Raw genomic sequence first — 18,080 nt, forward strand, 5'->3', positions numbered from 1 at the left:
AAAAGAGAGAAAAATACATTAGAATAAGTCTCTCTACTGTTTTAGTAATGCTTTTAGCTTTATTAGTAAAATGTTAAGGTGCAAAATATATTTTAATAGTAATAATAAGTTTTTCAAAGATAGTATTTTCAATTTTATTTTTCCTTTCAAGTCTTTAATTCACCTATTGACAAACTAAGTCTTAACTGACAATGGACAAATAAAACAATCAAGTTAGTCATTCTTCCCATTTCACATCTGATTAAAAAATACTGTGAAATAGCACGTGTGCAGACATCAGTTGCAGTAAGACAGACCTCACTTGTATTCCTTCTTCATGTGCAATTTGACCTCACTCAGAACAATCGCTATTGCAGAATCATACATTCTAATTGCAGTTCAATACAAATCATGCCCTAAAATATCTGATTTCAGATTCCCCAGCTGGTGCTTGGTGTCACTTCAGCTGTTCAGAGGGATTTTATTTTTAATGTTTCTTTGCATAAATAAGCAAAGAGCTCACACATAATTACCATGAAACATTACATAATCTTAATCTTTCCTTTTGCAACTCAAAGACGACCATGTATTTTCACACAGTAAAATCGAAATGTGCATGGAAACAAACAGTTAGCACCTTAGGAGACAAATAACTATGTAGCAGCCATTTCAAATATTTTTGGTTCTTGTTCAGGAGTACAAAATAAAGGTAAAAATACACCACTCAGTTATCAACTTCGTTTTCCACTGTCTCAATTCTTGCAAACAGTATGTGGTATTTTTGATAACTTATTTCAGTGGAAAGCAGACCAGATCAAGAAATACATGAATATACTGTCTTATTCTAAAAACACAGATTACATCACAAATACGAACATACAAGAGTTTAATTAAGAAGTGCCTCCCCATTTTTTCCCTGTTTGTTTTTGAATGAGCATCAAGTCCTTGAATCTTCAGTTACCATTACAGTTTTCTAAGCTCAAAATTAAACACATGCAAAAATAATGTTTAATTTTTTGCTGAAATAATTTGAAAGGCATTCGAATGGAAACACTAAACCAAAATTTTTTTTTTTAGATTTTCGTTTTAAATAAATAAATCTGGACAAGATTTTTAAAATAATAAAGGCTTGTGCAAACAACTGGACTATCCAGAATATAGAAAAACCCAAAGTACTCCAACTTTTTTCCTCACTGAAAAGCAGAATGGTGTATATATTTGATTTTTTCCATACATACTTCATCAGTCTCCTTCCTGATAAAAAATCCAAACAATCCTTCTAAAAGATGAGTCAAAACATCCCATGTAATAATAAACAAAAATAGGACAATTTGATCTCCTGATTACTATTTTAAGTCAAAATGCCAATATTTCCTTAGAACTTATTTTTGAAAGTTTACACGTGCCTTTTAACGTTTCAGATTGCAACTTTAATTACAGAATCCTTCCCAATAACTGTTTAGATAATTTTTGATAATTCAGTCAGTTCCATGCTTCTTCATAAATTTTGATTTCCAGCTTTCAAAAGTAAATTAAACAAGTATTTTGGAACAAGAGAAAAAAAAAAGGTAATGCTTGTAACAAGAGCAATTATTTACAAATGGAAACAGATTCCAGAAAATGTTTAGTTTGAAGAGGATTTGTAACTGAATCTGGATTAGATCTAACGCTTCTTTTTTAAAATGGATCTTTTAGCAAGACTGGCATACATTAACATAAAGCCAGTATTTTCCTACCCAGAATTACTGAACAGATTTACAAATATATTAAAAAGCCTGTCTATACATAAAGAGGCAGAATTATTCTTTTAGTATCAGAAAATCCAGCCATGTTTTTCAGTAAAGCCAAAGAATAAGACAATTACAAAACATTATTGATTATTTACTCTAAGTATTTATCATTTGTCCTGCTTTTGGCATCAGTAAAGGGTTGAATTTCTGTATTAAAAATTAAAAGGAACTTCTAAAAGTATGTAATTTTTCTCACAAAGAGATCATGAACTAAAGAAAAAGCTATAAAACTCCTATCCCAAAAGGGGAGAATATGTATATTCGTCAAGTTCATAACTGATAATCTGTATGTCTTATCTATTTTTGATAAACATCTGTTTATAACTGAAAAGGCGTCCTACATGATCATCATCAAAGCAGATGCGTTATTCCTGTATTCATCATTTACTTGACTATATTGTAGGAAGAATGACATCTCCAAATACAGATTCAAACAGCTCTATCCAGCTGAGAAAAGTTCAATTACAAGTGTTTGCAAGGCTAGAAAATGGTGAGAACACATCCCTCCTCAGAGGAAAAGGCAGCAGTAAATGTTAACAACCATAGACAGGCATCAGGAAAAAAAACTCATTTGCTAGAAAAAGAAAAACCCTTAGAAAGAAAGAAGTCTTTTACCAAAAGACCTAAACTGGAATCATATACAGATTTTTTTTTTTTTAATATACAATACTGTTCATTTATCTCTATGTGAAAACACACCAGTATGGGACTATGCAAAATGGATGCATATTCCACCTTGCATAAGTTCAGCACTTACCTGAATGTAGTGTTTGTATACAGAAACTGCTGGCAATTTTACTGCCTTTGTAGGAGTGTCTCCACTCACTTTCGTGGGAGGCAGTCACAAACAGGAAAGAAAATCTTATTTTCAGCCCTTATTTTTAAGAGACAAGAAAAAGAATTTCTATTCTTTTTGATGAAAGTAATAGAACATCAGCAGTGGAAAAGTGGAAGAACTGTATCTCACTGTACTAAAACTCATATATAAAGAGTTCGGACAACTTTAAGAAATGCTCGATTTCAGTGGAATATTTGATCTCAAGCAACATAAGGATTGGGAAATAATTTGTCATGCTTTGTTTGCTACCAAAAGTCTTCATGCTAATCTAAAAATGGGAAGTTTTACTTACCACAAAATCTGAATTCAGACAGAGAATGTTATATTTTACTGGCAGAATTTCCATTTGGAACATCAAGTATAAAAGTAAAAAAGATTTGTGTTAAACTGCTTATGAAATAAACTACAAATTTTCCAGCACTTAGAAGATGCTGAACTACTACTCTGAGATTCAGGATTTAAAGGTTTGTAGAGGGAAAACTTGGAGCTCTACAAAATAACTTAAAGATTAAAAATTGAAATGAAATACTTGTTGAGACTGAATCACTGGCTTTTTCCCAAATAAGCAGAATACATATAGTATTTTTTGAATTAAATATATCTTTCTAACAACCTTCAGCATTTCTAAAATGACCTGTCCAGCAAGATTCCTCTATTTCCTCCACAGAAGAGGGCAAATGTAGGTGACATCCCACACCTTGAAGCAGATTACATCAGTAAATTATTTCTACCCAGAAAAAACTTCTATACAGAAATGCAGTATGAAAAGCATATTTTGCTTTTGAGCATAGGAAGAATAAATTGGGGAGGTGATAATCCCTTTAGAATCCAGCATTTAAATGCTATGTGAAAACTGCTGCACTCTAAAGGGATTAACACAATGGAACCCTCTTAAAGCAGAGAGAAACTTTACAAATTATTCAATATGGGGAGATAAAGTCTACTCAAATGCCCTAAGGTATCTTGGTCTTTCCCTCTACATAGAAACTTACCTACGAGGATTCTGGAATATCTATGGATCTGAATCTGCACTACGGTTCACACATCTGTTTCTTTATAAACTAGGATCACTTCACATAAAATACGCCATCATTCTCCCTTGGTTTGCCAACAAACTGCATTACAATTCAGTAGATAACTACTAACAGCACTTTTTAGTCTAAATTAGCATTGCAACATTACACCTCTTTCTAGACTTACTGAAGTAGGTCATACTATAAATATGAAATTTATATTAGTTCCTGAAATACTTCTAGTTTTAAGCACACTTGACTTGAATATCAGATAGCCATCATCAGCTTATCTTCACCTCCCAAGTAAGCACATTTTACAATATAAAAACCTCGTCACACAAAACCAGTGCTACTAATATATATTAATTTACACCAAAAGCCCTGCATGTTTTCATGGTTTTGTCTTCACAGAATCTTTGACAGGGCAAAACCATCCAAATTAAGACACATTCATGCTTACAACTACCCAGAGCATTACAATCACCTATTCCAATTTCCTACGCAATAACATTTCACAGAAAAAATATCCCTGCATTATCTTAGAAGGCCATTTAACTATAAGCATATTTTTAAGAATAGGTCATTAAATTTTAATTGCAATTGAAATACTGCAACTCTTTGTAAATTGTTGCCATCAATTCTGAAAGTCTGTATTGGGAGAAACAAGGTACCCAAATCAGAACTGGCCATTCTAGTAAAATGCCAAATACTTAATGATAAATAAACAATGAAAAAAATCGATGATCTTTAGACAACCAATACAAAGCTGCCAAAATTTACAAGCAGAGACTTCCTTACAAACAAAAACACACAAAAAGAATTTTGCACAAGATGAAACTTAACAAGTTCCTGGGCTAGCTAACACTGAAAGCATGGTAGTCATTTACACACGATATTAATAGTTATTTGATCAAAAAAGGACAAAAAGTGGATAAATGAGTTTCTTTTTCCTCATTCTGAGCATATGCATTTGTGCTGGAGAAGGGAAAAAATCAGGGAATTTATATTACAATTATGGGTGACTGAATTTTGCGTCCTTATTTCTGCAACCTCCAAATAAGAAAGTACCAAGCTAACAAAGTGTGAAAGACAGAACTGGAACTACTTCTGAACATCAAAACCCACATTCTTTCAAATAGTAAGTACTATCAAAAACGTGAGCCATTGGAAAAAAAAATAATACAGAAACAAGATAATGATTAGTTACTAATCAACAAAGTACCATTTAAAAACTGAAATAAAAATTAAAATTAACTAGTTATAATTAAATTATTTTATTCAAACCCTGATCTTGCTACCACTATCTGCTCTATGTCTCTATGACTAGAAGGTTATAAAACATTTGCATAAACTGAGCAGGTTTGGGGTTTTTTTTTTAAAAGGTACAGGAAACCTAAACAAGGACAAATATAGCTGCCCATTTCATTGATTTTCTCATCAAGAACATGCAAGACTAAAGCTCTGAGGCTAGCAATTACATATGGATTTCTACATACAGTTAAAAATACTGTTTTTAACAACATAACTGATTTAAAACCTGGCTACCTGAGGAACCATTTGTTTCCTCCTTCTAAATACAAGCTAGTCAGGGAAAGAACTCCTGATGAACTCAAGTAAAATTAAGAGCTACTGGCTACACAAGGTAACTTCCTTTAGGATTGAACAGGAACAAGCCTCAATAAAAGAGTTTACCTGCTCATTGCACAATTGTCCCATCTTTTTTCTGGTTATTTGGGATCAATTCATTAGAAAAAAAATAATTTATTCATTTAATGCATCATGTTGGCACTTACTAGAACTAGATGCAGAACCATACAGAACTAGACAGGTTATAAAATTATGAGGTACATATTATTGTTAAAAGCAGTGCAAATACTAGATGAGCACTTGGCATTACCAACCTAAACACAAAAACTTGTAGCCCTGAAAAAAAAAAAAAATCTTTGTAAAGATAACACTTTTTTTTTTTGAGCACTTCACTATGCTAGAAAGTATATGCTGCTTGAGGAAGAGTAATCTCAGCAAAAACTAGCAGACTTAGGTGTGCTACACTGCACAGTAAAAGACTCAGAAGTTAGGAAGTAAAATAATTATAAGGAGTTGCTGAGGAATCCAATTTTTACTTTAGATTGACAGAGTCACCAAGTGTTCATCTAATACAGTAAGTAGAAGACATACAAAGAATGAAGTGTGCACACACATGCAAGATAGAAAACAAACCCCATACATGTTCTGTGTCTAACACTTCTCATTGCAACAAATCATTTTTATAAAGCTTTAAGGCATCCAATAGAAGCGTTCCATTGCAGACCTTTGAAAATCATCACAGACAGAACACTGGAAGAGCCTCTCTTCTTCCACAGAAGTTTTTGTCAAATCCAGGTCAATGAACTGCTAAAAAGCCACCTTTTTCCCTTTTTTTCATTTTCTTTTGTGTGTTCCTCAGGAAAACTGTTGGTAGACTGCCAGATTACAATAAAACATAAATATTCTATAACTCCAGCGCAATACTGCTGTCAAAACGGTACCTGCTGCAGCACCTGAATTGCTGCTGCTCCTACTACAATACACTGTCTTACCTACACTCTGGCATTTCCTAATGCCAGATTACAGATAGGGACAAAATGTAAACCTCAGCTAGAACAAGCTTCAACTCAGCATGTGGCCCAACTGGTCTTTCCTCTCCCCTCATAACCATGCTACTTCACTACCCAAGTCTTTGGGAATACACTCTGATATAGTTTTCATTTTGCAAGCACACTGGATGTTCAGCGAAGCCAACTAAATGGACACGTGCCACTTCCTACTTTTCCAGTGCATACCTTCACATAAATATTTTCAATAATTTATGTTATAAAAAGAAAGACTCCACAGTTGTATATTCAGTTAAACATTTGTAATTTTTCATGTACAGTTTGAAAATCAGAGTTCAGAACACACTAGAAAGATGATAAATTGATGCTGCCTCTGACTACTTGGTTCTCTACAGAGAATTTTCTTCCCCATATTGTCAATGAAGAATCTAGAAAACTGAAGTCACTACTTTAAAATAAAATAAAATACATGTACATACAAATCTTCCAAGAGCTTTGGAGGTGTGCACTATGGTTCTTGATTCAAGCAAACAGGTGTCACTCTATGAAGTGGGGGAAAATAGTACAAATGTGTGAAGCTGTTTACGTGGGAAATTACAAGAGAGTTAAATGGCACTGAGCAAGGCACAAAAAGTGCTTTTAAAATAGAAACAAGGGAACATGCAGAGAACCTCAGTATCTAATTTAATTAATGATTGAGAATGCAAAGGCTCCAACTGGTGAAACATTAGCAGCAGCCATGAATTTCACTGTAGTTCTGTATAACAAGTAATCTTACCTGAGTGATTCTCAAAAAAATGTCAACACATCGATTGTATTTTTCATCTGATCCTGTCAATGCAGAGATGACAGGCCCTGCAGGATGCAGTGAGAGACCAATGATGAAAAACAGATGTTTAGTCTTTTCACAATCAAAACCTACAAGACCAGGCAAATATGAAATTTTGTCTGAGATTCATGTTTCTTGATAGCCCACAAATGCTAATGTTACATAACCACTTTAATATACGTAAGTTGACAAGGGTATCTCTTCCTCACTTATAAGGGATCTGACCCCTGATCATTAATATCACCAGTGTATAACTTTAAACCTGGCTCCTGATGTACTATTCTTTCAAGTACTATCTGCTCACACAGCTAGTTATTTCCATCAGCTACTTCATCTACCTATGTTCTCTGGCCTTTCATGAAGGAGACTTAATTTGGCCATCAATTATGCAGAACACTTAAACCTTACACAGAATTTATTGCAATTCAGATTAAGTTGAGAAGAGCAATGCACAACAGTTTTGCTCATAACTAGCTCAGGCAAAGAGTGATAAATTTATTTTCAAAAGTTACAAAGGCATGCCAACATTGTACAGTTGGGAGCTGACTTCCACAGACATGTTTCCAAATACTGCCCTAAACTGACATTTCAATCAGACCAGTTAAGTACTTGCAAATGAATTTTAATGCTTGGCTATAATCAAGAACAGCACATTTAATATTAAGTAAACCCCAATCAGATTCAACCATAATTAATTATCAGATGCATTAAGGTGAAAACAAGTTAATATGGGGGGATGGGAATTTAGATAGTTGTTATTTTATTATCTATTAAAACATTTAATATGTCTATTAACTGTAGGGGAAATTTAAAACAGAGTATCCTGACAACCATTTCTCTATTTTTTAATTTAAAATACAAGCAATCCTTATAATGCTACAAATAATTACAAACTGGGATGCAGATACACCTGAAATCAAACCAAAAATAGGATGAAATAGAACCTTACAAATCTGTAATGTAACATTTAAAAAAATCTCTAGGCTAAATTGTGGTTTGATATTTCCTTTGGGGGATGGAAATACAGAATGGGCCTGAATACCAGGGTGAATGCAAGGAACCTGATAGTTTCCTAAAGCCGTGTCATGCAGTCAGGAAGAAGATAGTAGTGTATCTACGGTAAATTAATAGTCTTGCACATGCACAGCACATTCATCTATTTCAACTGCCAAATACCAAACTCCAATTTTACACATTCCCATATTACCAGAAATCCTTAAAAGAATCACGACACTGAGCTAGGCAGCACTAGCACCAAGCACACTCCACTACATAGCATACCACACTACACCACAAACATACCAGACCGAAACAATGTAACTCTTTTAATTTACAGACAATTATATTTGTTGTCAGAATAAACACAAATATTTTTGCTAAGTCCATTATAACGGTGACATTTCAAAAATACATTTTTCAGCTTCATTACTCCACAGATATATTTGATAAACAAGAAAAATGTATTACAGTTTTAGACTGAACTACATTAAGAATTTTATGCTAGTGTCAAAGAAATCCCATTAGAAAACCAGAAGGCCTACCTAGAAACATGACCATCAATAAGAGTCAAAAAAGCAGCCTTTCCATTTCTAGTATGCATTGCGTTTTATACCATGACAGTGCAGCCTCTGAGGGTCAGATTAATTAAGATCAACAGCAGCTGCAGTGCAACGTGAGAAGCACACTGCCACAGCTCTCACCAGTCCAGCCCAATTACCTGCAGCATTCCAAGACTGGAGAAGTGACAACTACCATACTCGTCTCCAAGTCATTAACTCCCACTGGCCTACTGATAAATGTTAAAAAACAAACTAACCGCTTTTTAAGATGGACTGCAAAGCTGACTGCACCTGCTGCAGGATGCAACAATGAGTCCCAGAGAGATGTCTGACAATCCAATCTTTACAGATGTTGCTTAACTTTATGCTAGAGCTGTGTCCAAAGATGGAAACAAGGTAGCAATCAGGCACAAGCCCTCCTCCCAAATCCCTCTACCCTCTATTTCTAAAAATCAGTCTGACAAATTCACTAAACCCAAGGTTTTCTTCCCTGGCCAAAAGGCTACTGATCACTGACAAAATAAATTCTGTGGTTGACTACTGAGGACAATATCTAAGTTAATGTCCTTAATTAAAGAGCAAACAAGATCAAAGAGTATTTGAAAAAGGTACTGGTTGTTACAGGTTGCACCCATTAAGAAAAGAGCAAACATGTTTCTTCTACTGCACAAGGGAGAAGAAGAAAACAAGAGGTTCAGACAATCTCTGTTCATATTATTTAAATACTAGCTCCAAAACCTATGTTCTCACAAACATCCATTAAAACTTTGATCTATCTACAAAATACCATCGTAGTATTGTATGGAAATTTAAACTTTGTAAAAGAGGAAAATTTTAAATTTTCGGTCCATATCAACTTCAGCCATTTTTCTTAGTTTTTTTTTTTTCCTCCCCAGAATGCATGAGTCCAGAAAATAGGTATTATTAATGAACAATTGCTTTACAGAAATCTCAACTTTATCAAAAAACAATATTGCTACTATAAGCACCTTCATCTACAGAAGCTTTATAAACTACTGAAAATCATTTGGTTTTCAATTCTATTGAAAACTAATCAAAAGCAATCAAAAGAAAAAAGTTTAAAATTATTAAATATGGTGTTTCCCTGTGGTAACAGCCATCCTCGCTTTGTTCTTTATTTTGCCAAAGTGCACGTATAGTTATAGTCTGTATCATTTATTAAAGTTAGACTAACCATTCCAAATCTATCACAAGTTGTTTTAAACCTTCCTTGTACAAGACAAAGACATAACACTTTATTGCAAAACAAAGCCATTTACTATGTCAAAGTTTATTCACTCATTAACATGAATAAGTCCCTACATGTAGAAAAAAAATCAGTGCGAAATTTCTACATGAACTTCTACTCAAAACTTCTCTAAGCCTACCAAATGAGAAGCTCCTAAATCATAGTACACTGGGTGAGTTAGATAACAACCTCAAGATCATACCAAGTTCCATATTCAGTTTCAGCTTCCTTTTAAATGTAAAATACTAAGGATCCACTGGCTAACAAGCTAACTTTTTTTTTATTCTGTTCCAGTAACCAGGCAACAGACAACTGTCCAACTGAGAATTATCTCTCTGAACAGCTGGCAATCAACACTTGGGGGTTTCTGGTGGTTGGTCTTTTTTTTTTTTTTTAAAAAAAAAAAACTAGTAGAAAAATCAGTGATTCCAGTGATTACTTTACAAGTGTACACAGCTCTAGATTTTACCTCTGAAATCTCTACTCACTATTTAGTCATTTCCTCAGTCCCATTATCCCCAGTTACTCATATAAGTAAATGTTTACAACAGAATCTGAAACTCTTAGATATAAACTTATGAAGTCCCTAATTAGCTAATGTTAACACTTTAGAAAAAATTGGAAGTATCAAGAATAAAAGTGAGATGCCTTTATTGATGTACAACAAACCACCTTCAGGGAATCCTGACCACAGACAGCTAGTAACTAATGTCATTCTTGCTTCTAACTCCATTACGCTTTTTTCTCTTCCACAGCTGAAAAAGCAGTATTTCACTTCAACATTATTTCAAGTGTTGATTTTTAAAACAGATTCTTTTCCCTACCAGCTGTAGGTTATTTTTAAGAGTTATAAACTAACACGGCAATTCCTTTATTATATAAAGGAACTAACAATGGTGAGCTAAGCTTGATATATTACACCTTCCTCCTTCCTAACAGTTTAATAGGAATAATGAAGCTAGAAAGTGAGCTTATGACTGTAAAGTTGTGTTACTTACACATGCAATGTGTCTGAAAGGTTTTTAAGAGTCAGAATAAAAGGCTTTTCAAAAGGGCATTCACACAAAGATTAGCTAAACTATCTCCCATAATACACAAATATTAGAAAAAAATCTGATATTCAAACACAAAACATCTCAAATACAAATGACTTGATAAAAACACAGCCACTCAACACTTCATACACTCTCTACACGAGCCAGGGAAGGAAAGTCCTACCTTTTGTATTCTGCAAACATTTAGATCACTACTGATTAGGAATCCGCTATAAAAGCAACACAGCTAATCTATTGCTAAAAGCAGTAAAACCGTATCCCCGTTTAATTACGCTTTTATTAATCTCTGCTCTTAATATGATCTAATTTCAGTACACATATGACTTCATATTCCAATAAATTGAAAAACACTGACCGAGCTCAAATTCGCTCAAGCACCAAGTTCAGACCAGGCAAGATCCTGTTGCAAGATAAACAACATGATGCGATGTAACAATTTTGTGCTTGTGCATGTCTGTGTGTGAGACTGGGGCAGGATCACAGAGAGAGCAAGACTGCATGAGAGAGAAAGCAAGTGAGAGTGCGCCCCAGCATTTGCAATGGAAAAAAAATACATATGTCCAGAGTAGTTTTCAGTCCAGCGCTCACTATAATTCAGAATGAAGAAACAGATAAGACAGTGAGACCTTAATACCACAGAAATACTCTTTTATATTATTTAAAATAAAACTATACATTAAAATAGCTTCACAGAATAGCCACTTTATGAAGTTCACTTCATTAATATTAAAATACCATGGCTACATCTGTAGTTAAATTTTGGACCTGAACCTACTAGTCAATATACACTCTGTACTTCTCTGCAGAAAGGGTCAGCACCGTTTAGTTTAAAAGTAGGGCATATTTTGCCATTTTAATTTCATTCCCACTAATCTAGGGGGACAAGCCTGAACAGAAAAGAATCGGGGATAATCTAAGCACAATAACCAAAATCAAGCTCCAGAAGTCCAGACAATTAGAAAAAGTCAGCTGGTAACCTGAAAAGAGAACAATAAATTGTGTACTCAAGAAATAAGACTGTAGTGGACAGTAATGTATTTATACACTGCTTCCTATTTTGTAAACTAAAATGTTCAGTGCAAAGCTGTATTGTCCTTCAATTTCTTGTAATTAGAGCTGCCATATAATTCTTCAGTAATTATGTCACCTTTTGATGCACAAAAATAATTCCAACAGAAATCAGTCTGCATACTGAAGTCCTATATCACAGAGGAAAAAAAAAGAACACTATTAGATCATAGGAACTACTCACGACTTCTGTATTACAACCAACTTCCTCCTTTCCAAACAGCAACTTACTCAAGACTGTGCTAAAACTTTTCGGAAATAAGGAAAGTTTCACAGAAGCTTCGGCGAAAGAACATTCCATAGCAAAAAGTACATTAAACACATTTATAGTCACAAGCATGAGAGGTACGGACTAAGTAACTTCTATTAGGAAAACAGAGTCATTGCTTAAGAAACTTTGTAAGAAAAATAAGCCATATCTTTACATTAGCTATTTCACACAGTCTGTATTCCCCAACGTTATATAAGCATGAGAGTCTGGACGAAACCCAAAAGCCATCAGCTCAGGGAATGCCAGGACCTCCGAAAATTCCATGGGCTGGTGGTCAAATGCAAACAAAAAGACTAACGAGAGCTAGCCACGCTGGAATCTGTTTCTCACCCCTGTTCCAAGCTTTAGCAGGTATCGGTCGCCAACTTGCTTAAAACACTCATTTTCTATACGACACAGCGTGGCTGCAAATTCCAAGCAAACCGTATGAAGTCAAACTGGAACTTTATTTGCACCTGTTACAGTGAAACTGCTTGAGCCTCCCTGCCCTAGTTATTTATATTATTACAACTGATTCTAAGTGAGAATGTCTTTATGTCACAAATGTTTTTACTCATGTCATTCTAGCTTGCAAATTTTTATTTTTCAAAGGTTCTTCTGCTACTACTGCTGTATCTTCACAATTTGCTACACAAAAAAATATGTAATTCTGATTTAATCAGAAAACAGAAGAACTCTGCTAGAGCACTGAACAAAAGACCTAATCTTTGGAGCGTCCTTTCCAAGTGAGTGTAAATAAACTGTAGTAAAATGAAAAGGCTTGTAATTTGGTATTTGGAATATTCCTCATAAACACCAATTTTCTGTAACATCCTTGCATATCTGATACTACCTCATGTATAATGCAGAAAATCTATTTCATTTTCATCTATTGACAGTGAATTTAATTTACTATTGCGGCTCTTTACCCAGATTATGTTATTAATTCTGCAATCAGGCTCTTTTGAATGCTTTTATTTCTTCCAAGAGTTTTCACAATTCTACATTGATTTATTTTTCCACCCTAACATACCTTTCAAAATAAAGGATTGTTTTTTCTAACTTTCTGAAGTAAAAAATAAAAAAAAATAAACCTCAAAGACAACAAGCATCAGTTCATAAACTATCTTTCAACAGGAAAAATCTACATGCATCACTAACCTCTGACATTTAAATATTATAAACTACATTCATTAAGAAGATGTACAACAGGTGCATTTAAATTTCCACATAAAAAACCATCATGATAAATAGACCACAATCTCTCCATTAATAAAAAATTATCCTCTTCTGCCTGACACTAAAGTTAGAGGATGGGAAATCTGAATGCTTCAATGTTAGTGTTCTGTTTACATCCATATCAACTGCCTTCACTATTTCACAGAATCCAGTCATCTTGTTACACACGATCAAATGCAAAGCACCTCTTGTTTTTCCAATACAAAAAAGTTGGTAATAACTAGTCAACTCAGTTCTAAATCACCAGTTATTCTTCAAAATAACAAAAGCAAAACACCAAAAATAGTGCTAGCTATGTTATTATTTCACATCAGTTTTTAAAAAGTCCTCTAGAACAAATTTCAATTACAGAATGCTAATTTGTTTATCTTTAGGAAAAAAAAAAATGATTATTCAATTGCAGAAGCTAAAATCTTATATATCATTATGTAAGACTCCCTCTTCAGAAATCTTATAAAGTAGAAATGCTAAATCAGGTATTTATTATTATTACATGCAAATATTAAAAATTTGTTCTTGTGCATTAATACAGTTGATATATAAGACTCATTTCTTTATTCATCCAAAGTATTTCACTTTTGTAATAGAGTCTTCTTCCACCATCATCATAAACATAATATAAAGAATATCTAAAGAGCAGCACTTGTCCTCTTTACTTCACTCCACAGCCAGTGAACAAAGCAGTGAAGCAGAAAGAAGGTACATAATGGATTTAAAGTAAATGGCCCATTCTTTAAGAGGCGGCCTCTCATTTTTACTCATTCTAGCTTAATTGTCATTACAATGTCTGGAAACTTCAAACGGACAATTATTTTTATGCCAGCTGTCAAGTTGGTTCCTTAAAGCTAGATTTTTACTTTTTTAAAACTAAAAAACAAAACAATCAAAATGTTAATGAAAATATTCTTTTGCAGAAACATTGTAAACATCTTTAAACATATTTCAAGCAGTTAGTGCCCAGTCCATTTCATACACCAAGACAGACAGAACATTTATATTCACTGTTGCACTTTTCTGAGAAATAATGCTTCCAGCTGCCTTGGAGGCTTAGTCGTCAATATAGGAAACACACTGACACATACATACATCCCTTGGGATTTAAAAATAAAGAATTGTCTAATTTTTGCACCTACCTGGGTAAAAATCTTTGGATTTAGACAGCTTGATGGTGGCCCCAGTCTCTTTCTGCAACTGAACAATTGTCTGTCCTCCCTTCCCAATTATAGATCCAGCAGCATAACTAGGTATGAGGACCTTTAGAAAATACTGGCCATCCTCTGAAAAATTGAGATATGCATGGTTAATATGGCTTACAAACTTTGATTTTTCCTCCCCCAGCCCACAAACAAACAAAATGTTACATCTTTAAACTCATCCAGTAATTCATGCATTTACATCTAACCAGTTGCGTCATTTCACAAGACATGTTTAGACTATGCCTTTGACATTTTAAATTCTGTACGTTTATTCTGAGCAAATTAAAGAATCCACATAGATTCCTTAATTCTATAAAAGAATAAGAATAAAATCCAAATTATAATTCAAAGGTCGAATTTTTTCCCAATGGTAACCACAAGCACGCAGAAATGATCGGACCCCTTTAAAAAAAATAAAGCCCTGCACGAAAACGTGCCTAGTGACAACTACAACCTTGCTTGAAAATACTGCAAAAGAAATGCCGAAACTAAAAAGGAATGAATTGTAAATTCTGATGGGCTATTTGTTTGTCATTAGCAAACACATGAGAATAGCAATTAGCTATTGCCTGCATTCTTCTTAAGTGAGCAAAACCACTACTCTGCTACCAAATAACCCACCCAAAATGTGGGGTTTTATTCCAAGCATTTCAGCCACTGCCAAGAAAACAACTCAACGTGGTGTGGATGGAATCACTTGCCTAAGTAATCCTGGTGTATTCCTTTAGCACTTCTTAAGAGACAATGATCTCTTTTAAGCTCATTAATTAAAGGACATTAAGAAGAATTTTTCCCAATTGATCAAAAGCCTAAGTCACTTATTTTAAATACACTTAAAAGGTGACAAGATAGGACAATGCCAGTCCTCTACCCACGACAGGCGTTAAAGCACACAATCTGAACAGGAAAAAAAAAAAAAAAAAAAAATATGGAGTGAATGAAGGGGGAAAAGAAAGGATTCCCAGTCTGGTTTGGCAACAGCACAATTGTCTGTGCCCTCACCCCACTGCTAAATCCAGCTACGCTAAAGTCTAAGGACCTTCTGTAACTGGCTCCAAAAAAGTGCAAGGCAACAAGGGTACGCTCGTTCCTCGGACTCAGGGTCTCCCCAGTGATTAAGGCAACATCCCACTGGCATAGATATCAAGATTTTTATCGTGAAACCTGTTTCACAAAGTTGCTAGTTTGGTTTGGGGTTTTTTTGGTTTTGTTTTGTTTGTTTTTTGTTTTTTTTTTTTGTTTTGTTTTTTTTTTTTTTTTTTTTCCCTAAGCGGGGGGAATGATCCCGATTCACCTTACTTCTCTTATCCGAGACTAAAAGCGCCTCAAGAAGTGCCTGTGTGTGACAGTCGTGCCCGCCCGCGTATTAACATAGCTGGCTGAACCACGCTCTGCGTGCAGTCGGACCGCTGCTCCTAATATTGGGCAAATAAATTCACCTCTGCCTCGGTGCATTGTTATGACGACTCCAGTGCAAACGTATAGAGGAGATGCTGGTCCCGTTATAACTCATCTCCTCCAGGAAGAGCAGGATGTTAACTAGCGAGTCCCCGCAGCCGAGAGGCGACTCCCCCCGCCACCAGCCAGCCCTCGCCCCCAGCACGGCACACACACGCCGTGTACGCGCTGACAATAGAAGCGAGGCCAAGGAGGAGTAAAAACGCACGGCACGGCTGAAATTCAACTTGCAACCCGGAGGATGTGGAAAGAGGAAAGTGCGTTTGCCGTCTCCTTCCAGCTGCCATTTATTTTCGCCCATCGTTAAACGGGCGAGGGAGATAGCTGGGCTGCATAAGCCCCTTGTGCTCCCTCCTAGTCTCCACAGGGTCACGGCTGTGCAGCCCCAGCGTGGATATTAAATAAAAAGACTGGTAGATGCTGAAAACCGACGCCATTTTGATGAATGATAACATTAGAGAAATGGGAATGTTTGGGGGGGGGGAGGGGGGGAAGGGGGGGAGGCAGGCAGGCAGGTAGGGAAGCGAAGAGGTGGGTGGGTTGGGCGGGGGGGGGGGGGGGGGAGGTGACAGAGGATATACCCACCGCCCGTGTTGGTCCTCTTGGTGCTGCCGGCTTCGGGGGGGGCTTCAAGCGGTCTTTTCCGGGAGTCCGGCGGGTCCAGGTCTATGGGAACCCCGGTGTGGGTCCCGTTCTGCTGGATGGGAGCTGCCGCCATCATGTTTGCTGCTGCTCGGAGGAGAATTGTCTCTTCCCTTCTGTGGTGGGGGGGCAGGGAGGGAAGGGGGGAGGAGGAGAAGGAGGAGGAGGAGGAAGGGGGAGGAGGAGGAGGAGGGGAGTGGGCTCGTCCCGTTCTCTTGTCCTTTTCGAAAATGTAGAGCTAAGCTCGGGATTGTCGAGGATGCTGCGCGCCTTGTTTATCTGGCACCCGGGGGGAGGGAAGGGAAAGGAGGGAGGGAAGCGGGCAGGACTGGGCTGGAGGAGCAGCTGCAGTGCAGTGTCAGGAGGAGATGAGGAGAAGGGAGACAGGGGGACGAGGGGGGCGAGAGAGGGAAGAGACGGGGGAGAGGGGAGGAGGAGGAGGGGAAAGAGTGAAAAGAGTGAGACAGGAGGAGGAGAGGACAGAGTGGGAGAGGAGAGGAGGGGAGAGAGTGAGTGGGAGAGGAGAGGAGGGGAGAGAGAACGAGTGAGACTGAGGCGGCGGGGTGGGAGGGAGGGAGGAAGAGAGGGAGGGGGAGAAGGAGGGAGGGAGGGAGCGAGCGGTGTAAATGGTGGGCGAGGGAGTGAGTGGGAGATGATTCACGCTGCCTCTGAGCCCCCTTCCGCCCCTGCCCGCCCCGCTGCCGCGCCCGGCGCTGCGGCTGGGCTGCCGCCGCTCCCGGGCTCCCGCGCCCCCCCTCAGCCACCGGCTCGCGCGCGCGGGGGCGGCGGGTTGGGGACGGGGACGAGGGGGGCGATCGCTGCCCCTGCGGCGCGGCCCCGCTCCCGCTCCAGCACCACCGCCGGGCGCACGGGCGGCTGCCGGCCGCCGCTGCACCGCAGAAACCCAGAGGCAGGAGAGGTTAGAGCCGTGGGAGGGGTGCGAGTGCGGCCGGGGGCGGGGGGGGGGTGTGTGGGGTGTGGGTGGTGGAGAAGGAGGACGACGACGGCGGACAGGCGGGGGCGGTGGTGGGGGGGGAAGGAGGCCGGGATAAAAAAGAAGGGCGGGGCTTCCCTCGAAGACAGGCGGGAGATCCGGCCAGTCGGAACAAAAGAGAGCGAGGTTGGGATTGACGCGTGTAGCCAATCGCGGGCCTGAGATTGGAAGAGCCGTTGCGGGGGGGAGGCGGGGGCGGTTTAACCTCTGCGGCGGGGGGCGGCGGCGGCGACAACGACAACGGCGGAGGGGAGGGGGTGGGTGGGGGTCCGTGTCTGTGCGTGTGTCTGTGGCCGCCTCCCGCCCCGGGAGGGTCCCCGCCGTGAT

The 18,080-nt window shown here is 37.8% G+C and overlaps 1 protein-coding gene across 2 annotated transcripts in view; it reads right to left on the bottom strand.

Moving 5' to 3' along the window:
• NOVA1 (NOVA alternative splicing regulator 1) overlaps nucleotides 1-17,159 on the bottom strand; it is a 154,659-nt gene extending 137,500 nt beyond the window's left edge. For both annotated transcript variants that reach the window (XM_033010279.2, XM_033010278.2), the window contains exons 1-2: nucleotides 16,703-17,159; nucleotides 14,597-14,740 (exon numbers count right to left, since the gene is read on the bottom strand). In XM_033010279.2, the coding sequence (XP_032866170.2) occupies nucleotides 14,597-14,740; nucleotides 16,703-16,838 (280 nt within the window). In that variant the 5' untranslated portion in view covers nucleotides 16,839-17,159. The remainder of the gene's footprint in view (nucleotides 1-14,596; nucleotides 14,741-16,702) is intronic.
• Between the last annotated feature and the right edge of the window lie 921 nt (nucleotides 17,160-18,080).

Source organism: Tyto alba, unplaced genomic scaffold, assembly GCF_018691265.1.
Source record: "Tyto alba isolate M040663 unplaced genomic scaffold, T.alba_DEE_v4.0 Super-Scaffold_18, whole genome shotgun sequence".
NCBI lineage: Eukaryota > Metazoa > Chordata > Aves > Strigiformes > Tytonidae > Tyto > Tyto alba.